This window comes from Channa argus, chromosome 13 (assembly GCF_033026475.1).
Source record: "Channa argus isolate prfri chromosome 13, Channa argus male v1.0, whole genome shotgun sequence".
NCBI lineage: Eukaryota > Metazoa > Chordata > Actinopteri > Anabantiformes > Channidae > Channa > Channa argus.
Genome location: NC_090209.1, coordinates 1,234,706 through 1,257,552, shown reverse-complemented (window position 1 = coordinate 1,257,552; position 22,847 = coordinate 1,234,706). Strand labels below are relative to the sequence as shown.

The 22,847-nt window shown below is 39.4% G+C and overlaps 1 protein-coding gene across 1 annotated transcript in view; it reads left to right on the top strand.

The window, feature by feature from the left end:
* Window positions 1-22,847, top strand: part of oprl1 (opiate receptor-like 1) — a 118,147-nt gene that overhangs the window by 4,052 nt on the left and 91,248 nt on the right. The window contains 1 exon segment of the mRNA XM_067528031.1: window positions 8,414-8,661. Coding sequence (XP_067384132.1) covers window positions 8,453-8,661 — 209 coding nt within the window. The 5' untranslated portion in view covers window positions 8,414-8,452.

The following is a 22,847-nucleotide window of genomic DNA, read 5'->3' as shown; positions in this document are numbered from 1 at the left end:
ACACAATTAGTTTATTAACTTTTAAACCAGACCAATATGCTTTTTTGCCTAAACCAAACCACACGCTGGGCTTTGGAGTTGAAAATCATTGGGAGAGTCGTGTGCACTATACACTTTGGGTGGTGCTGCTACACACAAATATCCTTACTAATGTAGAGGCGATCTTACTCATATTTGATGGTCTAACAAGTATTTCACTCTGGAGATCATTGTATGACGAACATTGAAAATGTATTGTATTTGCTTCTCAACGTAGCTCATAACGGACTAATTGTATATAAGTTTACGAACAGTAATCTCACAAACATGTTCACGGACAGTTTCATCAAACAAGTTTCTCAAAGTATGGCTAAACCCACAGAACCTGGTAAGAAACGGTGTGCCTCCACAGCTACACACTAAACCCTTTCAGTTCTACCTTGTTGCGGTCCCTACAAACTTGTAGTCAGTTCCTTTGCTCCAGTTACCATCTCTCTTGTACCACGTCTGTTCCTTTCAATAGCTAAGCCAAACTTTAGTCTCTTGTAACAAAAACATTGTTATGTTGTTTCCTTGGCAAATGGTAAATGCTCTGCACTTATATAGTTCTTTTCTTTATTGGCACTCAAAGCGCTTTACACTGCTTCTTATTCACCCATTCGCATTCACAATCAACCGCACACGTATACAACGATAGGGGAGCTGCTATGCAGCTGGCCAACACTCACCGCGGGAAACTTAATTGTTCAGTGTCTTGTTCAAGGAAACTCTGATGTCACCGGAGGAGGGGATTGAAACAACAACTGTAAGATTGCTGGACAACCGTTCTACCTTCCTGCACCACAGTCGCCCCAACTGGGCGACAAACTTAAAAGGTAAACTACAAACATAAACTATAAAGGCAATTATCAAAGCCATATGACATTACTAATGACATCATCAGTACACCTATACGTATACCTCTTAATCCACTTAACCTTACAATACACAACATAAACAAAAAGCAGACGAAACCCCGGTTGGCTTATTCATACCCGGGCCCAAATTGTGCTCCAATATTAGAAACATTCAACCCAACCCAACCATCTCTTTGCAATTAACTTTCTGCTAATAAATGTTGCACTTCATTACATCAAAAAATATGTTGCATCAGATCATATTCCATCAGCCTGTCTTTTTTCCCAACTATCCCTGCACAGCCCTTATCTTCCAGCTTCTGATTGACAGGACACACCTGATCAAGATAATCTGCAGGTAGTTGAACTAAAATTAGCAGGCCCCACCTCCTTGCAACAGCAGCAGTGTTACAGTTATTTATTTAGAAGAACAAAAATGTAATATTTCTGGAAGTTTCTAAACTAATGAAACTCCACAGATTTATGTGGAATTATAAATTTATTAGACACTAGCTAAAGTGTAAAAACAAATTACTGTGGCTTTACTTTCCTACTTGCACTTCATGCTGTAGAATGCAGTACCAGTAAAGAAACATCAGTCTCATTAGTGCTAACTTGTCCTCTCTCACATAGTCGAGTTGGTACAGCAGCCCACCCAGAGTGGCACTGCAGCCTTACATGGACACACACTTGAGACTCTGTTTAACTGCTTATTCATCAAAGCTCAGGCAGCCAGTACATGTGCAGCTACACGCACACTCTCTGCAGCAGCTCCAACAGAGGCTGAACCTCGAAAAACAAAATGCAGTCTCAGAATAAAAAGGTTTAAGGTCATGAGGGAGGGGAAAATGGAAGAGAAAGTCAACACAGAGAGGGAGAGAGGGGAATGATGAAAGAAGGTAAAGAGAAAAAAGAACATTTAGAACACATATAACCCACGTGTATTGAGCCTGGCAGTTAACCTGAGGGAAACTCAGCAACACCACTCTTACTTTTCAGTTAAGGCATATTCAGGATTAGGTTGAGAGAGAAATACAGGGGGAGCTTGGTTCATAGTGATATTTTGACGTTGTTGCTTTATTGCTCATGAAACAGTGTTGAAGAAAGTATTGCCTGTGTTGCTAGTGTCTGATGTAACTAAGTCCTCTGTGTTGTAGACCTCTACTGGTGTCACTAATTTATCATGAACAGTGTTACTGTAGGGAGTTAGCGTATATACCAGCTTCGATCAGTCCCTCTATCCCCTGGTAGCCTGAGCATCCTTTTCCTTATCCACTTCCTTCAGCTCCCATGGGGAAAATCAAGGTGCTGAGAACAGATGGAACATTTCAACATATATTAAGAGTGATTCAAAAACCCTTCCCAAAAAAAAAAAAAACACCCTGAGCTGCATTCTTTTGACGCAAATAAGTAGTTCTGCACTGATGGCCCTCTGAGATTCTTACCCTGTCCCTAAGGATGAGCTGTCTTACAAAGTAAAGTAATTCCAGCTGCTGGTGTGTGATCTTATTCACTTTGTTACTACTCAAAGCTCATTAGAATGTGAGAAGTGGAAAGTAGATCGCCCACCATCACCTAGAGCTTTAATATCAGGCTTAGCTGTCCTCACCTCTTACTTGCTTAGTTTCTTAAAATTCTTCAGTTGTGGCAGGAACCATCTCCTGAGTAAGCAATCCAGCACACTGCCAACATCACAGACTTGCATTTATGGTTACATTTAGTCATCTGGCAGACTTGCAGCCACTGCCTTCCATCCCTGTTGTTTCAAACTAGAATGTAAGCTGCATCAATAGCCCCTTTTACACTATCCACTTAAGGCAAGCTTACTGTTACATTTACCGACTTGCTGTACTGTAATAAAGGTTATAAATCAGCAGGTTATAATTGACTTTTGACAGGCAGTGACAAAGGCACAGTTTTGCCTCGACAAGACCCAGGGTGGTTTGTAGTGTTGGGGGTGCTACGTTCTAACAATATTTTATTGTGAGTAACCAGGGGTTGTTTGTGGAGACTTCTAGTTCATGAAATAGCAATTTTTGATGAATTGGAGTCAAAAAAAAAGCTGAACCTAATTGTTTTAAATGCATGGCAACTTTGCTTGAGTGATATGTTTACAATAAATTAGTGGAGAAACGGGAAGACTTGCAAAGGACTGCTAAGATGTCTAAGTATTATAATAAAGGCAAAATCTGTTTCGTTTTTTTTTTTTTTTATAGCCCAACCAGTAGTGTGTTTTGATGTTTAACCCAACCCTGTAAGATTCCAACACACACAGGGATTCAAAAGAGCCAACATGAGACAGGAAGTGCAGAAGAAGATTTATTAACAAAAATATAAATTCAAACTTACAGCCGGCAGGCAAAGGAAATAAAACAAACAGAAAACACTCACTGCCCAAGGCAGGAGGAACAACTGACAAAACGCACCCTACAAAAGGTTTGAGGAAGTAACAAACAATTTGGAAAACAAACCTAACTAACCAAAACACTGAGACTAACTCACTTCATATAACTAGCTAACTAACAAAACAAACTACAAGATTGACTAATGCACTAGGAAGGTTCTAAAGCTGGTGGGTGGCAAAACGAACAAGAATAGGAAAAACAGGATACATGGGGAGAAACACTAGCAACAAAAAATGGGAATGAAAGTCCTTATAAAACAACACTAGACGGATGATGTGAATCAGGTGTGTTGACCGGTGCCAGCTGAGGAACAGGAAGCCAAGAGGGACTGGAGACAGACTGAGTGGAAGTGAGTGGTGGGGAGAACTGTGGGGACACATACACCAACAGGATGAAAAAACAAATCAGACAGGAACAAATTACATCTAACAAGAGAAGCAAAAAACCTAATTTCTGACAAACCCCAGTCTTTGTACCTAACCCTAACCCTTTGTTGCTGTTGAAATGGCCCTAAACAGTCTCCCTGTTTCTCCTCCAACCTCTCATCACATATGCTGCTGCAAGAAAGGGAATCTGTGACCATAATCATGTTACTGAAGTTATATGAAACAATGAATCAGAGTCGTGTCGTGAATGAGGAAAACTAAGAAAAAGCCCAGCAGTTCTCTGTTAACCTGCCTGAAACTGATGTATATCCAACATGCTTGTTACTACGCCACAATAGACGTCATGTAAACCACCTCTTAGAGTGCACTCTGCACGCTAGAGTGGCTTTAGGCTGTCCTTTTTTTAGTTCAGTGTAAATAGGCAAAGGTGTTTTCACTGATGAAGCTAGCGGTACCACATCCTCTGCAAAGAGCACAAATGCAATATGGTAATCTGACCATAGCAGGTATAAATATGTAAACTCTTTTTTTGTTGGTGATGAAAATAATTTCATTTTGTGCTCGGCTTTAAAAGCCAAACATTCTATATAATGTCTGACCGCTGTTTCCCCCACGTTCTCATATCACTGCATTACCACACATACACTGATGTTGTCTCCCCCCCTTTCTCTCTTTCACACATCTCGACAGTAATATATTCATCACGTGGCAATACAGTCAATTCCTCTGCTCTTTTTATCTACTATACAGTTTCCTCCATCCATTTTCTTCCTTCCCCTCTTAACTGTTACACAATATCATAGTTTTCTTTATTTACTAGCTGCGCTTTTGCCTAGTCCAGCCTCTTTTGTTCCAACCCTTCTTGTGCTTTCCTTGTTCTTTACATCTGCTTCTCCCCTTTCCTTCTTTATCCCTACCCACCCCCCTCCTCTTCCTTTTTGCCATCTGTCCTTCCTGCTTTATTTATCCACCTTACAACTGTGTCAAGCAACCTTCGTAATGCAGTGAATAATGTGCATGACAAGGTGATGACAAGATTTCTATAACCTTAACCAATTAACCTTAAGCTTTTTTTTGAGAAAAATGTGCGGCACAAGTTAGTTTCCATTGCCATTTATATATATATGTATATATATATATATATACATATACATATATGCAAAATTTTAAAGGCAAGTCACACAACTTAACATGTGATAACATTTGTGAGTGATTATGTAAAATAAACTGATCAAATACATTTACCTGTTTGTCATACACTTTGGAGTCATTAACTTCAGGTGTTCAGCACTCTGTGTGATTCTGTGGAAATCTATCTACTCATCTGTGCTGAATTTGCCACTGCTCTTTGACACTAGTTAGTTACAGTAGTATTATTAGAATATTCTACTGTGACAGCACAAGGTCAGGACTTGTGCATGGAAATGTGTTAAACACAACATAATGATACACACATGGTGGGCAAAATTTAGTACATCTGTTGGTTTACACCAGTACACTGTATTTATCTCCACTGAAACAGTTAGAGCTGGGTGATAAAAGCAAGCTTGATAATTATTTCAATAAAAATGACCTCGATAATGATGACAAACTGTTGAGTTCAATCAATGAATGTTTTGCATCTGCGTCAACTCTGCTGCACATCCAATTAGACCTCAGCAACACAGTTACGTAGCTGCTGTGTTGTGCCAAAACTAGGAAGACACACACACACAGTTTGTTGGGAAGACAACAACAAGCTAGAGTGAGTAGACTTAGATTACCTCACAAGACGAGCAAAACCAGTCTCCACCTGCTGGTTTTGCAGCTGCTCTCCTTCACAGATGTGCAGCTTTCTTTTACATAGATGAGAATGTTTTTTGGCTGTACTGCTTTTCTGTATTTTGACTCTTACTCTCTTGGCCTTAGTTACTTGACACACATTCATTGTCGTGCAGACTCTCCCAGCTGCAGTCATTCTGTTGATTAACGCACACCTGTCTCTACTTTTAATTAAGTCATTAATTAAGTCATCTCATTGCAACTTTACAGAATAAAGTCATGCCTCTAAAGATATATAGAGAAAACCCAACAAATTCCCCTTGAATAACTCATAGCTAACAGTAGAAAGGAAAAACTCCCTTTAGTAGAACCAAGCTCAGGGTAGGTGGCCATCTGCCTTGACTATTAGATAGGACCAGTAGCTGCACACTGAAAAACAAATAGCTGTCTGCTTTCTGAATCTGAACTAGGAGCTGGTTCCACAGGAGAGGAGCTTGATAGTTAAAGGCACTGCCTCCCATTCTACTTTTGGAAATTCTGGGAACCACAAGTAGGCCTGTATTCTGAGATCAAAGTGTTCTACTCGGATGATATAGAACTATGAGGTCTTTTATATATGATATAGCTTGGCCGTTTAGAATGTAATCACAAGGCGACACAAGCCAGTGTCTTCTTGTGCCAGTCCCAAGTCTGGATAAATGCAGAGGGTTGTGTCAGGAAGGGCATTCGATGTATAACACATGCCAAATTAAAAATGCAAATCATGACTTTTACACCGAAAATGACTCCCATACCGGATCAGTCGGGGCCCAGGTTAACAACAACTGCCACCTGTGCTGTTGACCTACAGGGTATCGGTGGAAATTGGACTACTGTTGGTCGAAGAAGGAGAGAAGGAAGGTGTGTTCGTAGGCAGAGAGAGAGGAGGGAAGCTAAGAATGTAGGACTGACAGTAGGGACTTTGAATGTTGGGACCATGACAGGGAAGGCTAGAGAGTTGATTGACATGATCCAGAGAAGGAAGGTGGATATACTGTGTGTCCAGGAGACCAGGTGGAAAGGTAGCAAGGCTAGAAGCTTAGGAGCAGGGTTCAAGTTGTTCTACATGGGTCAGATGATGAAGAGAAATGGAGTATTAGTTATCCTGAAGAAGGAGTTTGTGAGGAATGTTCTAGAGGTGAAAAGAGTATCAGACAGGTTGATGAGTCTGAAGCTGGAAATTGAAGGCGTGATGTTCAATGTTGTGAGTGGTTATGCCCCACAGGTAGGATGTGAGTTAGAAGATAAAGGAAAAATTCTGGAGTGAGTTAGATGAAGTGATGCAGAGTATCCCCAGAGGTGAGAGAGTGGTGATTGGTGTAGATTTCAATGGACATGTTGGTGAAGGGAACAGAGGTGATGAGACTGTGATGGGCAGATTTGGTCTTCAGGACAGGAATGCAGAAGGACAGATGGTGGTTGACTTTGCAGAGAGGATGGAAATTGCTGTAGTGAACAATTTCTTTCAGAAGAGGCAGGAACATAGGGTGTCATATAAGAGCGGAGGTAGAAGCACTCAGGTGGACTACATCTTGTGTAGAAGTTGTAATCTGAAAGAGATCAGTAACTGTAAAATATTGGTAGGGGAAAGAGTAGCCAGACAGCACAGGATGGTGGTGTGCAAAATGACTGTGGTGGTGAGGAAGATAAAGAGGACAAAAGCAGAGCAGAGGACGAAGTGGTGGAAGATGAATAAGGAAAAAATGTTGTTTAGTTTTCAGGGAGGAGCTGATACAGGCTCTTTGTGGTCTGGAGGTGTTTCCAGAAGACCATAACACTTAATCTGATCAGGGAGACAGGTAGGAGGGTACTCAGTGTGTCATTTGGAAAGAGGAAAGTGGACAAGGAGACTTGGTGGTGGAACGAGGAAGTTCAGGAGTGTATACAGAGAAAGAGGTTAGCTAAGAAGAAGTGGGACACTGAGAGGACTGAAGAGAGTAGACAGGAGTACAGGGAGATACAGCGTAAGGTGAAGATAGAGGTGGCACAGGCCAAACAAAGAGCATATGAGGACTTGTATGCTAGGTTGGACACTAAAGAGGGAGAGGTGGATTTGTACAGGTTGGTGAGACAAAGAGATAGAGATGGGAAGGATGTGCAGCAGGTTAGTGTGATTAAAGATAAGGATGGAAATGTATTGACAGGTGCCAGGAGTGTGATGGGAAGATGGAAGGAGAACTTTGAAAAGTTGAGGAATGAGGAAAATGAAAGGGAACGAAGAGTAGAAGAGGTGACTGGTGTGGAACAGGAAGTAGCAAAGATTAGTAAGAGTGAAGTGAGGAGGACGTTGAAGAGGATAAAGAGTGGAAAGGCAGTTGGTCTCCTCCTAATGGAGGAGAAGTGTAATGGTGCCCATTTTTAAGTTCTTATTGTCCTTTATTAGTGGTGAATTAGATATTGAGTATTCTACATAGTGAGGATGCAGAATTATCAACAAGATAATCAACTTTTACAGGGGTAAAGTTAAAGTGACTCTACTTTCCATTGCATTGACACATGTAGAAGAATATGATGAAAGAATAATTTCCTTAAATCTCATTGTATAAAGTTAACCACTGCTCAGCTACCTCCTGCTGCTTCTTTATGTCACACCAAGTATGGCAACTGGAATTACAATGCACATTGATTGTACATGCTCTTTCCAAGCCTGTAATGAGAAGACTCTTTACATGTATTACTTATTGATTTTAAAGTCAAACCGATGACACTGAAAAGCAATGTTTTGTAAGCTTTTATGGTTTAAAGCATTGTTCTGTCCGGCAGAATATTGGTACATCACTGCAGCAACCCAATACTTGGGTCAGTAAATTGATTTAAAATTTAGTTTGAAATTTCAGTAAAAAAATGTCACTGGTTAGTGGGAACTCAATGCTGCTCAATGAAAACCTGTCATTTTATAATGTGATTACAGTGCATTCACTCTTAGGTCTGACCATATTTGTTTCAGGCAGCTGTAAAACTCCCCTCCATTCATACTAGCTCAGAGATGGAATTCTCAGACGACCTCCTGTTTGCTGAGCTGGGCCATCTGCAGCTCTACAACGAATCACTCTTCCAGAAAAACTTCAGCGATCACTACAATGGGACAGACGCTTTACTGCCGACTGGGGTGAAGGTCACCATTGTGGTCGTGTACATGATTGTCTGTGTCATCGGCCTGGTGGGAAACTTCCTGGTCATGTACGTCATTATAAGGTAAGACGAACACGAGTTTCTCCAGGTATACAGTATATTTGAATGAACCTGGACACATTTTCAGGGTCAGAATCAGGGTCAGAGTACAGCAAAAAGGATGAAATGTGTTTGATGTAAAGTATGTAACATCAGTTTGAGTGACAGCCTAGATTTCCAGTTCAAAGCCTCTGTATAAAACGATCATAATGTGATAACTGTTGCTATAGGAAAAAAAAAACACTGTACAGCTACAGAAAGTCAGCGTACACACATAAAAAGGGTTTAAGATCATTTCAGTTGTCAGAGGTTCAAAGACGTCTGAAGCTCCTGTCAATACTAGTCCTAAATCAGTAGTCCATAAATCAGTACACAGTAAACAAATTATGTCTGTCTTGATAGTCATTTAGCTAATTTAACAGTTTGTGACACCCAGTGTATTTGCTTTTATGAATACATTACTCAGGAAAGCTCTAATGGCCCTTTTGTAGATTGATGTTCTGGAATGTGCTGGTTCCTGGAAGGGAAACAAATATCCAAAGTGTCAAGATGACTCACAAGACAGGAAAATCAGGGGAAAAAACATTTCTTCTTATGGATTATTGAATGCTTCCTCATTTGACTTCTAAAGTGCTCAGAATAAAGATTTTAACCCTTGAACATATGCAATGTGTGAAGAGTGTCACTTCTGCTACATGCTTATTAGATTAGATGAGTAGATTTCATCCAGAAGATAAATTTAAGATAGTGTTAAACACTGGTGTAAAACAGTTACTAATCTCTAAATTTACAAACTTACAGTTACTAACAGTTACTCAATCGGGCTGTGTAATGGCTAAAGAATGAAATCTCAAAATTTATTTTTGATTGTGTTTTGTGTGATTTACATGCCAATTGAAAAAAAAGGTGGTATGATGTGTAAAACATAAATAAAAACAGAATGCAATGATGTGCAAATCTTATCAACCCATATTTTGTTCGCAATAGAACATAAACAACATACAACATGTTGAAACTGAGACATTTTTCGATTTCATTGAAAATATTACCTCATTTTGAATTTGATGGCAGCAACACATCACAAAAACGTTGAAACAATTGCAACGAAATGCTGGAAAAGTAATTGCTGCAAATAAAAAAAACAAATGAAGGAGCATTTGACAACTAATTAGTTTAATTGGCAAGAGGTCAGTCCCATGACTGGGCAGAGGTTCACCAATCTGCGACAAACTGGGTCTAAAAATTGTGGAACAATTTCAGGAAAATTTTCCTCAATCTATATTTGCATAGACTTTGGAGATCCCACCATCTACAGTATATAATATCAAAAGATTCATAGAATCAGGAGGAATCTCTGTGCATAAGGGACAAGGCCGAAGGTTAAAACTGGATACATGTGATCTTTGGGCCCTCAGGTGGAACTGCATTAAAAACAGGCATGATTCTCTACTGCACATCACTGCATGGGCTGCAAGGAACACTTCCAGAAATCACTGTGAACACAGTTCAATAGGTCCACAAATGTAAGGTAAAGCTGTATCATGCAAAGAAAGAATCCATATTAGAACACGATTCAGAAACCTTACAGTGTTCTTTGTGCCAAAGCTCATTTAAAATGGTCTGAGGCAAAATGGACTGTTCAAACTGTTCTGTGGTCAGATAATAGAAAATTTAAATTCTTTTTAGAAACCATGGACACCGTGTCCTGTGGACTAAAGAGGAGAGGAACCATACACCTTGTTCAGCAGACAGTTTAAAAGCCTGCATCCCTGATTGTATGGGGGTGCATTATTGCCTAGGGCATGGGCAGCTTACACATCTGGAAAGATACCATCAGTGCTGAAATGTTTACAAAGGTTTTAGAGCAACGTATGCTCCGATCTGAACAATGTGTCTTTCCGAAAAGGCCTTGCATATTTCAACAAGACAATGCTAAACCAAAAACTGCACCCATCACAATAGCATGGCTTTGCAGGAAAGGAGTCCGGGTGCTGGACTGGGCTGCCTGCAGTACAGACCTTTTCCACATTTCCACACATCATAAAATGAAAAATCCAAAGAATCAGGACTTCTGAGTAGCTACAATCCTACATCAGACAAGAATGGGACAACATTCCTCTCCTAAGCTCCAGCAGCTGGTCTCCTCACTTACAAGATGTCTACAGACAGTTGTGAAAAGAAGAGGGGATGCTACACAATGGTAAACATCACCCTGTTTGAACTTTTAAGAGATGTGTTGCTGCAATCAAATTCAAAATGGGCTAATATTTTCCATGAAATAGTAAAATGTCTCAGTTTCAACATCTCCTCTCTCAGCACCCAACAACACTTTTATCCAAAGCTTACAAGTGAGGTATAAAGCAAGCAAAAATCTAAGCCAAGGAGAAAACATCAAAGCAAAGTCCTATCAGAAAACTGTTCATAGTTAACGAGATGAAAGAGCAGAAAGGATTTTTTTTTTTTGAAGAGATTTAAGAGCATAGGAAGATGCGGAAGAGTTGTGTTTTAAGCAGTTTTTTGTATTATATATTGGGAGTGAGTTTGCTGAGCATGCAGAGTTCAGTAGCTTGTTCCACCATCATGGGATCATTGTGCTAAAAAGTTTTGTTTGGTGTCTTCTGTGCGGTGCTGGGACCACTAGACGTCGTTCGTTGGCAGACCGCAGCGGGCAGGAAGGGGCGAGCTGCTGCTTGTTAATGTTTTATTGTCAATACAATATGGGTTGATGAGATTTGCAAATCTTTGCATTGTGTTTTTATATACGTTTTACACATCGTCACAACTTTTTTGAATTTAGGTTGTATTCTTTTGTGTCTCTACATGAACTCAAGAATTGTTTTTGCTTTCATTAAAACTTCATGCTGTGCTGACCCTGTGCACCTCCAAAAAACACACAGAGCAATGTAACAACTTGTTTCTAACAGGTGGGTATCATTCATTTAATGTACAAACTCGCTTGTTTTTTAATGTGCATCAAGACAAATGAGAGGTGGAGGAGGTGGAATTTCACAGAGGTAACATAAATTCATTGGTTATGCTGTAACCACCATTTCTCAATCTTGACAGGCACGAGTGCCTCACAAGTGCTTGCGTCTTCCATTACAACTGTAATGGCAGCTAACTACTGCTGGTGAAGTTTGAGGGACAGCAGAGGAAGAACTAATATTAGTTTGTGAATGCGATTTTTCACATTGTATAAAAACAAAAAATGTAAACTGAATCAAATGAATGTGATTTATTGCCCAGCCCTATGCCTTACTCATCAGTAGTTGAAGCCTGGGGGGAACTGGGCTCTTTGAGATATATTTTGACAACATTAACCACTGATGGTGATTTAAAGGACATGAGTTAATGTACCTTCAGCACGTGTAAAATAGCATCATAGTGCATGATATGTGCAGAATAGAGCAAGTAGTCATGGTAAATTGTCTTATCCAAAGTGCTTTGCAATGTTTGTTAATGTTCACCCATTTACACATACACCAGTTATGGCAAATGGCAACAATGTGCTTAGCTGACCTACCTAGATCAAATTGGCCGATGAACACCCGGGCATGTAGCCAGGACTCAAACAGGTAACCCTATGGTTTGTTGATGACTACTTTACTAACTGAGCTACAGGCGCCTATAACAGGGTCCATGGTTTGCAATCTATATCCTTCAGTTTACACGTGGAAGTGTCCTTGGGCAAGACACTGAACCCCTAGAATCTCAGGGTGTGTATGTATAGAATTTCCCTTTTATTGCTTTGAATAAAAACATTTGCCAATTGACTAAATGTTTCTACATTTGATACACTTGCCCAATTGTGTACACAGCTTTTGGAAAGCTTGCCAGACAACTGTCTGGTCCTATATAGGGTTTGTGGGTTTGTGTGTGTTTGTGTGTGTGTGTGAAAAATGTCGAAATAATAATAGCTGTGTTACAGCTCTCCCGCTAAAAATAGGTGGATACATGGGTGTCGTATGTGTGCTGTAATTGTTGGCCGGGTGGGCAGCTGCAGTCTACTCATGTATATCATGATGAACTAGGACACTGAGTATGTGACTTTGTTGTCAAGAAACTTTGTAAAACGGATGCACTGTATAAGGCTCAGTAGTTCTGGCTCAAAGCAGACATCGTATGAACCCCTTGCTCTGTTTTCTTTTTATCTAAGGTTTTTCTACAGATTTCTGCACAGTTTGCGATGTTGTACATGTAATGTGTTCCTGAGAACGTGAGATCTCAAATCTTGTAAGTTTATTAAGATACAGTATTTACACATATTTTAAAGGACATAGAATAAAAGCAAGGTTAATAAAATTATGTTTGGTTGCAGATCGCTTTTTTGCAAAGGCTACTTAAAGCCAGCGACTTCCTGACATCATTAAATTGGTGGTTTCTACACTTTCAGCTGTTGCTTTTGGTAAAGATGGTCTTCACTAACAAGTTGTCCTCAATGACATTAGAGGGCTGTAGCCTTCATCAGTTAACTATGTCAGGTTAGATGAAAGGGCTGGTTGTACAAGATGGCTGATCACACCCCATGACTTGACAGATGACAGGTCTCTGGCTTAATTAGCCCCAGCCAAGGTCCAGCAGTGAATTCTGTGATTGCATTGGATACTTTTACATACACAGCTCCAGCTTTATTGAGGTGAACAGTAAGTTTTATGTCAAGAACAGAGGATGCAAAAAACAAAATGAAATGTTACTGTTGGAGACGATCGTTTTCTTAACCTATGAGCAACTGCAAGATGCAGACATCAGAAGGTTAATAATCTAAAAAGAAAGATCTGAAATACTGAATGCTGCCAGATAAAAAGGAAATGCATCAAGTAGGCATTAGAGTGAGGTGTGCATCCTGTAAATGTATTTTTATACCCAAGGACATTTCACAGTAGCACTTCAGTTTGTTAAACCTGTAAAATGTATATATAGAATACAACTAAATAAATAGTAAATGGTCTGCACTTGTATAGTGCCTTTCTAATAATTTTTATCTAAAGCACTTTACACTGCTTTTCATTTACCCATTTGCACTCACAATCACACACACTGACAGTAGAGCTGCTATGCAGCTGGCCAACAATCCATGGGAGTAACTAACTAAGTTGGGGTTCAGTGTCTTGCTCGAGGACATTTCAACATGTGAGCAGAGGAGTCAGGGATTTAACAGACAACTGGGAAATTGGTGGCCAACTACTCTACCTCCTGTGCCAGAGTCGTCCAGTAAATGAGCCACAGTAAATGAGCTTAAGCAAGATCAGCTGCCTCTGGTGACTCCACCTCAATTCAGGCAAAGAAGTGGATGAGTTCCTCTGCTAGTGAAGGGTCCCTGCTGGCAGGGCGTGCATTTGTGATGTGCCGGGTCCTCCTCCACACCTGCTTCATGTTGTTACTACTGATGTGTTCCTCCATCTTCCTTTTGTAGGCCAACGTAAGGTTGGCTCTGGCAGCACTATATAGTGCCCCATCACCAGACTTGAATGCAATGTATCCCTCCTGCAACAGGCACCGTACCTGTCTGGTCACCTCTCAGGGTACTTACTTTTGTCGACAGTGTAGCTGTATAAACGTAGCCTACTAACTCGATAGCTGTTGAGAGCTGGCTTCAGTCATCAACACCAGATGCAATCATCAGTACACAACAGTTCTTAAAGAGTCTTTTTGTTTCCACCTGTAGCCTCAGTACAGGGAAGTGGTGGTTTATTTGGATTCTTATGCAGCCTTACCAGCACGCTGGCCCCGCTTCTGCATTCTGTCTCTGTGCCGCCTTTGCCTATTCTTTAAGGGGAGGGTAATCCATGTAGAGCCCAGAGTCCTGGCTTTATCCACTGGTATGTTGTAGTGGTGGGGAAAGTTGGCTGTAAAGTCGGCTGAAAGTAGCACATCAGGGGCAGCTTGGAAGCACAAGGTGCAAGAAGGCACAAGAAAAGTGAGTTAAAACACTGTTCCTGTGTTCAGTGACAGGCCAGTCATCTACAAACTAGCATTGCTAAGTCCCACCATAAGTGGAGCCAACCACAACTGTAGAAGGAAACAGTTACCAAGGACTTTTTAGCTGTGAGGCAGAAGAGCTAACCTCTCTACCACTATGATGCTGAAGAGGAAATTAGATTCAGGATTTTCAGTGACTGGGATCAATCATGTGTGAATCTGTGAGGCCCTGCTTTGTTTAAAGAAGAGAATTCTGGGTTTATTTACCATAAAACTCTGATATTGAAAACACAGGCTTGTAGACATGAGCAACAGCTTGAATAAAAATTTGTGATGACTGTTAGAAGAGCTGTTGCTCACCTGACTGAGTAAGGCTGCAAAAGATTTTCAGTTGAATGCCAAATGGAACAAATGGAACATTCAACCCCATTGTTGAATGGGTTGTCCTATCTAATTTTCATATTATTATTATATTTTAAGTCATATTTTAAGAAGTTTATTGATCACAACTCTGAATATTTGTTTAATGTAGATATAATGTTTGTATTTTGACTGTTTGTCCCTTGTTGGTTTTATAGTGATAATGTTCAGGAAAACATAATAATAATGAAATGAGTGCATGATTTTGACAGGTTGCTTGGGTATGTATTCTCGTTTGTGAAGCTCAGTGCAGGATACAAAATGGTGCTGAATGTTCTCACATAAATTCCAGTATCTCCTGGATAAAGGTTAATTCATATCATATCATATCTTATCGTTTAGTTAGTTAGGACTTTGGAGCAAGTTGTTTCTTTTTGTTCTCACTTTACACACTGTAGTTGAAGAAAACCAGTCCAAACATTTTTAACAATGTAAATATAAAGTGACTTAAGGTAATCTATTTATTTATTTATTTATTTTCCAAAGGTTTAAATGTGACTTTTATTTTGTGTCATATGTCATTCAACTGCACCCAGAAGAATTTATTCCTTAACTCAGTTTAGTGTACACTGCCTAGTATAAATACATATTGTAGGGAATTTTCTTGTATGCATGATGTTGCAAGTAAATTACACTGGCTGTCTGAGTCAACTTGAATAGCTTGAGAGCTTTAAGGGATATTCTTAGGCTAAGTGCAGTTCATGAACTGAGTGCATTGAATTTAAGGATGTCAAATTATCACAAATAATAAAACATTGGTACTCAGTATTAAAAAGATGAATTGTGGCTAATTACCTACCAGAGACTTGTATCTTATCCAGATGGAAAGTAGCAGGATCATGAGCTCATGTAGTCCCACAACAATGGGGTGTCTGACCAACCTACTTACTCATGTAGAAAGGCTGCAGAGAGAGAAGGGAAATAAGAAAAAACTAAAATTGGTTTACTGTGCTCCAGATGTGACATTTTGTGTGTAGTTTTTAAGAAATACTCAGTTAAAAAATGTCTGAGTCATTCTTTTGGAGCAGATGGGAAGTAGTGACATTTAAGCTACACAAACACATGCCCACACATGAAAACATGCACATTTTATTGCTTTGCATGAACATAACAGGCTGTAAAACTTCAAGAGGTACTATTTTCTGCCCAGAGACAGTATAGCATCTGTGACATCATTTAAAGACCTCTGAAGTGACATTATGAAATTAGTAGTTTAGGTTCAATGCAGTTAACTGCTACAGTCTTTGCTAGTTAGTTAAGCTATAAAATCAGAATTTGGCTTGTAGGGTGAAGGTGATGAGCCTCAAATAAGGGAGATCTAACAAAGCTAGGAAATCCATCAAACAAATGTGCCCATAGTCCATGAACAGAGCTTGAGTTCTTAGGTAAAAATTTAATAAATCTCGGTGCAAAGCATTAGATAAGAAGTGAACTTACAAGAAATCTGGAGCTGCTTCCAATCTCAGCTTGGCTTGAGACTCGCATTACAAACACATTCTCATCCCACAGTCCTAAGACATCAAATTGTGCTGCTTTGTATTTCCTTTGGCATATTGACACCATGTGTACCTTTTGACATTACTATTGGAGCGTAACTATTTGGCTAGGGGAAGGTTAAGTTACAAGTTAAATTACATAAAAAAGAAGTGCTACCAACAGTGGTAACAGCACACGTGTTTCCTTAATATAGTAACCATGTGTGCTATGTTGTGTCACAATGTCTCACACTGCAGTCAAACCCCTGCCTTTATTGGAAAAGTCCTCTGTCTTGTTGTACCATCCACCACCCTGTCTACATCCTGATGAGATTTTTTTCTCTTCATATTTTACATCATTGATTTAATTGTCAAATATCGAAGCGCCGGGATTCCAATTAAATACACTTAAAGCACCGAGCGTCAGTCACCAATGCAAATGGGTACCCAAAGCATCAGCATGTAACGCAGAAGGGACTGTACAAAGCAACGCTTTTTTATGCCTCTGGAATGAGAACATACTGGCATAACTTAGGTAAATTGCTGACACAACTGTTTGTTTGTTGGTTTGCATTGTTGTCAGTGTAGGTGCCCAATTTGGAGTTCATGTGAAATAAAAAAAAAAAAGATGGTCTCACGTTGTGTTTTGCCAAACTGTGGGCAACAATCCAAATCTGAACTCACTGACCCACAAAGACTATTCAGGGATAAAATACCTCAGACTCCCAGACAGTCCAGACTTAAGAAGCCTTTGAGATGAGCAACACCTTTTGACATAACAAGCAGTAACACGTAGTAAAATTCTGTAATATTACTCCCTCCAAAAATGTGTACAACTGATCAGAATAATGACATATTTGTAGTTGCACCCATCACTTTAGCAGCACTATATGCAGTAAACTGGTGTGGGTCTTAAGATGGAAGTGCACGTTGTTAGAAAATTTTTATTGTATTGTATAAGGAACATTATTCTAACATGTAAATTATGTTATTAAGATTCTTTACACTGCCAAAAATGTGACCTCAAACCTCTTGAAACACTTCTTAAGAAAGCACAACAATGTAAAGCTTATGGAGATACACTCCAACAAAGATGAGCCCTCTGCAGCCAGGGAGGATGGCTGTAGCCCTTCATTAAACTACTACTTGTTGACAACTGCTACTACAAGCAACAAAGAAATAAAGATGCTTGTTGCTGCATATTTGGTTCAATAGGTGAAGCATCAGGGTTAGACCAAGAAGGCTACTGGTTCAAAGGGCGACTGTGGCGCAGGAAGGTAGAGCGGTTGTCTACCAATCTCACAATTGTTGGTTCAATCCCTGGCTCCTCCGGTCATGTGTTGAAGTGTCCTTGAGCAAGACACTGAACCCCAACTTAGTTGCTCCTGTAGAGTGTTGGCGAGCTGTATAGCAGCTCCCCCATCGGTGTATGAGTGTGTGTGTGTGAATGGGTAAATAAGAAGCAGTGTAAAGTGCTTTGAGTGCCAATAGGTAGAAAAGCGCTATATAAGTGCAGAACATTTACCATTTTCAAATCCAGGCCCATTTGCCAGTTGTGTCCTTGAGATACTCAGCATTGGCTCCTCAGGGCTGCCCACTGTGCCCCCCCAAGAGGATGAGTTGAATGCAGAGGGACAAATTCTATTGCAACATGTATGTTAACTTGATGACCAGTAAAGATTCTATATGTGATGGATTTAATGTTGCCCATTTCCAGTATTGACTCTCCATCTTTCAGAATCTACGTTAGTTTCCTTATCGATTAAATGTTGGAAAGAGTAACAAGAGATGAGTAATATATTACAATTTTTGAGTTAGGACCCCAACACTGCACAAAAGCTTTTCTTTCTTTGTTACACATTGCTAAGACAGTTGAGTCACTTTTTATACCAGATGGAGAGATGTGAAATTCAGCCAACACACAAGCAAAGACAGACTGCCATTATTAAATACTGTAAAATGTCTCCCTGGTGGTGTAGTTACATCAGATGGATGAGAGACAGAACAAAAGGCAAGCATAGATGTGTGTGTCTGTATGTTTGTTAGAGATGCAGGTAGGCAGTAGGCGGGGACAGTGAGAAGCCACCGTAGTGAGAGAGAGGCACAAAGGAAGACTGGATTTATCCAGTTGCTGCTTAGCATGTTTATTAAACTGCAAGCAGAGAGAGAGACTGAAATGACTCCAAGGATTAAGTCAACTGGACATGTCAAAGACGAAGGAAATCCTAAATTGAAAAACTGAAATCCAAAAAACAGCGAGGTGGGAGATGTATTAACACAACACTCAAAAGCTTAGTTGCAGCATACAACAGGTACAGAACAAATGAAGGCAGTGAAATCATAGTTCACAGTGCCAAAATTCCAAAACATGAGCTGAACGAAGAAATGACACGAAAACACAACTAAAGGAGAACTAAAGTGGGAAGGGAAAGAAGCTTCTGACTGTGGTGCAGGAAGGTAAAGTGGTTATCCACCAATCCTGCAGTTGTTGGTTCGATTCCTGGCTCCTGGCTATATACAGTATTGTTCCAAATAATAGCAGTACAATGTGACTAACCAGAATAATCCAGGTTTTTAGTATATTTTTTATTGCTATGTGGAAAACAAGTTACCAGTAGGTGCAGTAGATTCTCAGAAAACAAACAAGACCCAGCATTCATGATATGCACACTCTTAAGGCTGTGCAATTGGGCAATTAGTTGAAAAGGGGTGTGTTAAAAAAAATAGCAATGTGGCATTCAATCACTGAGGTCATCAATTTTGTGAAAAAAAAACGTGTGAATCAGGGGGCCCCTAATTAAGGATGAAGCCAGCACTTGTTGAACATGCATTTGAAAGCCTGAGGAAAATGGGTCGTTCAAGACATTGTTCAGAAGAACATCGTACTTTGATTAAAAAGTTGATTGGAGAGGGGAAAACCTATAAAGAGGTGCAAAAAAGTATAGGCTGTATTATAATTGTTCTTTTTGGGTCCAAGGGCCACAGACAGTTTGTGAGACAACCCCCAAACTTTGAATTCAAGCCACAGTACACAGTGAAGACAGTGAGGCATGGTGGTGCAAGCATCATGATATGGGCATGTTTCTCCTACTATGGTGTTGGAGGTCATGTTGCCTTATGCTGAAGAGGACATGCCCTTGAAAAAGGTGATTCAACAAGACAATGACCCCAAACACACTGGTAAACGAGCAAAGTCTTGGTTCCAAACCAACAAAATGAATGTTATGGAGTGATCAGCCCAATCCCCGTTAATCCAATCAAGAACTTGTGGGGTGATATCAAAAATGAAAACCAAGAAATGTACATGAATTGTGGAATGTTGAAGAATCATGGAGTGGAATAACAGTTGAGAGGTGCCACAAGTTGGTTGACTCTATGCCACACAGATGTGAAGCAGTTTTAAAAAACTGTGGTCATACAACTAAATATTAGTTTAGTGAATCACATGATGCTAAATCCTAGAAACAAACATGTTTGTACAAAATAGTTTTGAGTTTGTACAGTCAATGGCAGACACTGCTATTTTTTTGAACACACCCCTTTCAAATAATTGCCCAATTGCACAGCCTTTAAGAGCTGCATATCATGAATGCTGGGTCTTGTTTGTTTCCTGAGAATCTACTGCACCTACTGGTAACTTGTTTGCCACGTGGCAATAAAAAATATATTAAAAACCTGGATTATTCTGGTTAGTCACATTGTACTGCTATTATTTTGAACAATATTGTATGAGTGCAGACCATTTCCCTTCAGTGCATATAAGCATCATCACTGACATGGGAGTCAATGTATCCTGCTAACTAGCTACTGACAACATGTTGAATTGCAACAGATTGAAGGGCGTGGAGCCTGCCTGTGATTATGGTTCTCAGAGGGCTACAACTGCACCACTGGTGTAGAAAAACACCTGTATCAAGATTTCCTCCCAACGAAGGGAGCACTAACAGAATGGGGGAAGCCCAGCAGGGCCACCCTGTGCTATAGACAACATAGGCTGTAGACAATGTCTGAGCTAAGCATTGTCTGTTTAAGCATCGCTCCACTGGTGCCATCAAAATTTAACATGTGTCATGGAATATCACAGCTTCCACCACTGCCTTACTCTCCCAAACCAGGGCAGAAGCTCTTTTTTTTAAAACTTTTATCTGTAGCAGGATCAACAGGTGATGGCAGTCTCCAATGTGCATAAGAGGAGGGTGTGCAAATCATCTTCATTAATAATTTAAATGGTTTGTATGTACAATAAACCAAAATATTTTGTTAAAACTAAGTATATCTGTGTGCTTGGGAAGGTAAGTCATGTGTATGTGGGCACATTATTGTTTTGTATCTGCTAACAGATTTTCTATAACTGACACATTTGATTATATATCAAATCTATTACTGATTTGATATATAATCAAATCAGTAATATAATATAATCAAATCATTGACTATAAAATAATCAAATCAGTAATAGCTTTAAGTAACCATGGGCTCTATGAATTGAGAAAATAAAGGGTAATTATGAAATAAATGAAGGTAGCGTGACCGTATCACAAGGCCAAGAAGGTGTTTTTTTCCCTTTTTTTTGCCTAATGAATATTCTAAATTGGACCATGACTAACACCCATATAATAGGGAGTCAGTGGACAAAGATGATATTGAACATGTTCTAAAAAATTATCAAATTTGATTTAATAAAAATGAAGTACATCAGTAATAAAACCATTTTACTCATAATATTACTACGCAGCCTGTCATTTTAGCCATTTGGAGAGCCAGTGAATCAGATACTTTTTTTTCTTAGGAGAAGAATTCTGCTGCTACTTTATATAATCTGTTTCCCAAAACAAATACATCTTTGGAATATACTTAACAAATAACATTTCACTAATTTCTTTTCTGCACGGTGGCCAAATGATCTGTATGATTTTATAAATTATTTGCTTTTTTTGTGTCATACCATTAGAATGGTCCATCCCATTGGAGATTACCGACCACAAAACTCAAACAGCTTCCAGCGGATTAACCAATCATAATAAAAATATTATGTAAAAAGTTTTTTATGATTATTATTTATTAAGTTATATAAATATACAGAGCAGATAATAGATACATAATAATCAAATTATTGATCGATATAAGACACTTTTTCCATAAAGTCCAAACATTATCAAAATACGAAAGCATTGTTTTGATTTTCAAAATATGTGCATCTTCCACACTAAAGTTTTTCCAAACACTATAATAGAATAGGGTAATAGTAAACAAAATGCATTTAATTAAATTTTTCTTTTAACGGGTTTCCAAATATAAAGATATAAATCTATAGTATAATCTTAGGTGGGCACACAGAAATCTTTTACTTTTGGGCAAATATTTCCATAACAAATCAGTCTTACTTAAGCCATTTGTTCTAAGTTTTAGCTTATTCCAAATTTCATCCACCTCTCTTTGTAAACACTTTCTCTACTCAAACTAATAATAATTCTTTCTTTTTGAACATATGCTTCCTCACTCCTGCTTTTTGAAGTAAGTGCATATATTCTTCCCATTTCTGTCTGTGTATCCCACATAAGAATTTTCCTACATACTATTATCATTCAGACCAATCAATCTATTCCAGGGCCTACTCATACAGATAGATTTGTTTCTAGACTAATGGGAAAGCAATATCCATAAATAAATGGACTTAGATGCAGCAGGTATACAAACACTGCATCATTGTCACACACGGTAGAGTTAAATTTCTCTAACTCTAAGTTTAGGTTTATTCTGACTTAATCATTTAAATACCAGAACTAATGACAGATGGAAATTAAAATAAAACTAAAAACATCGATGATAAGAGGGGCAGGGGAGAATGGTGTCCAGAGGCATCAACTGAAGTTGCGTGTCTGTCAGGAAACTCTTTTTCTGGTTTACCACACTTGCTTTAGCACTTTCCCTTACATTGCTGTAAGGTTAGTGTGTTTCCAGCTGTCAGTGCTGTCAGAAAACAGCAGAGAAAAAAGAGTTTTAACTTTCGGCAGCAGAGCAGCACAATGCAGGCATGTTTGAAAGCCCATAGCATCAACAAGAGCCACGAGCAGGGATTCCTACGAGCATCTGTTTAGTGCTGCAGGCCCAAAACAATAAAGAAGGTGGACCACAGGGGGAGAGAGAAACATCATGGTGAAATCAGCACAAAGCAGAGAAGATGGCAGATTCAAGCTGTGTGAAGCTTGAAAAAGTGCTGCTGGGAGGGATTTTTGTGTTTCCATAACAACCGACTGATCCATGTTGTACATTTTAGGACATTGTCCGCCCTTAGCATCAGTTCTGAGACATCAAAATGGAATTGTAGAGCAAAACACATCAGGCAAATGGGGGAAAAGTTAAAATCTGAGTTGTAATAGGACTGAACCTGGCAAT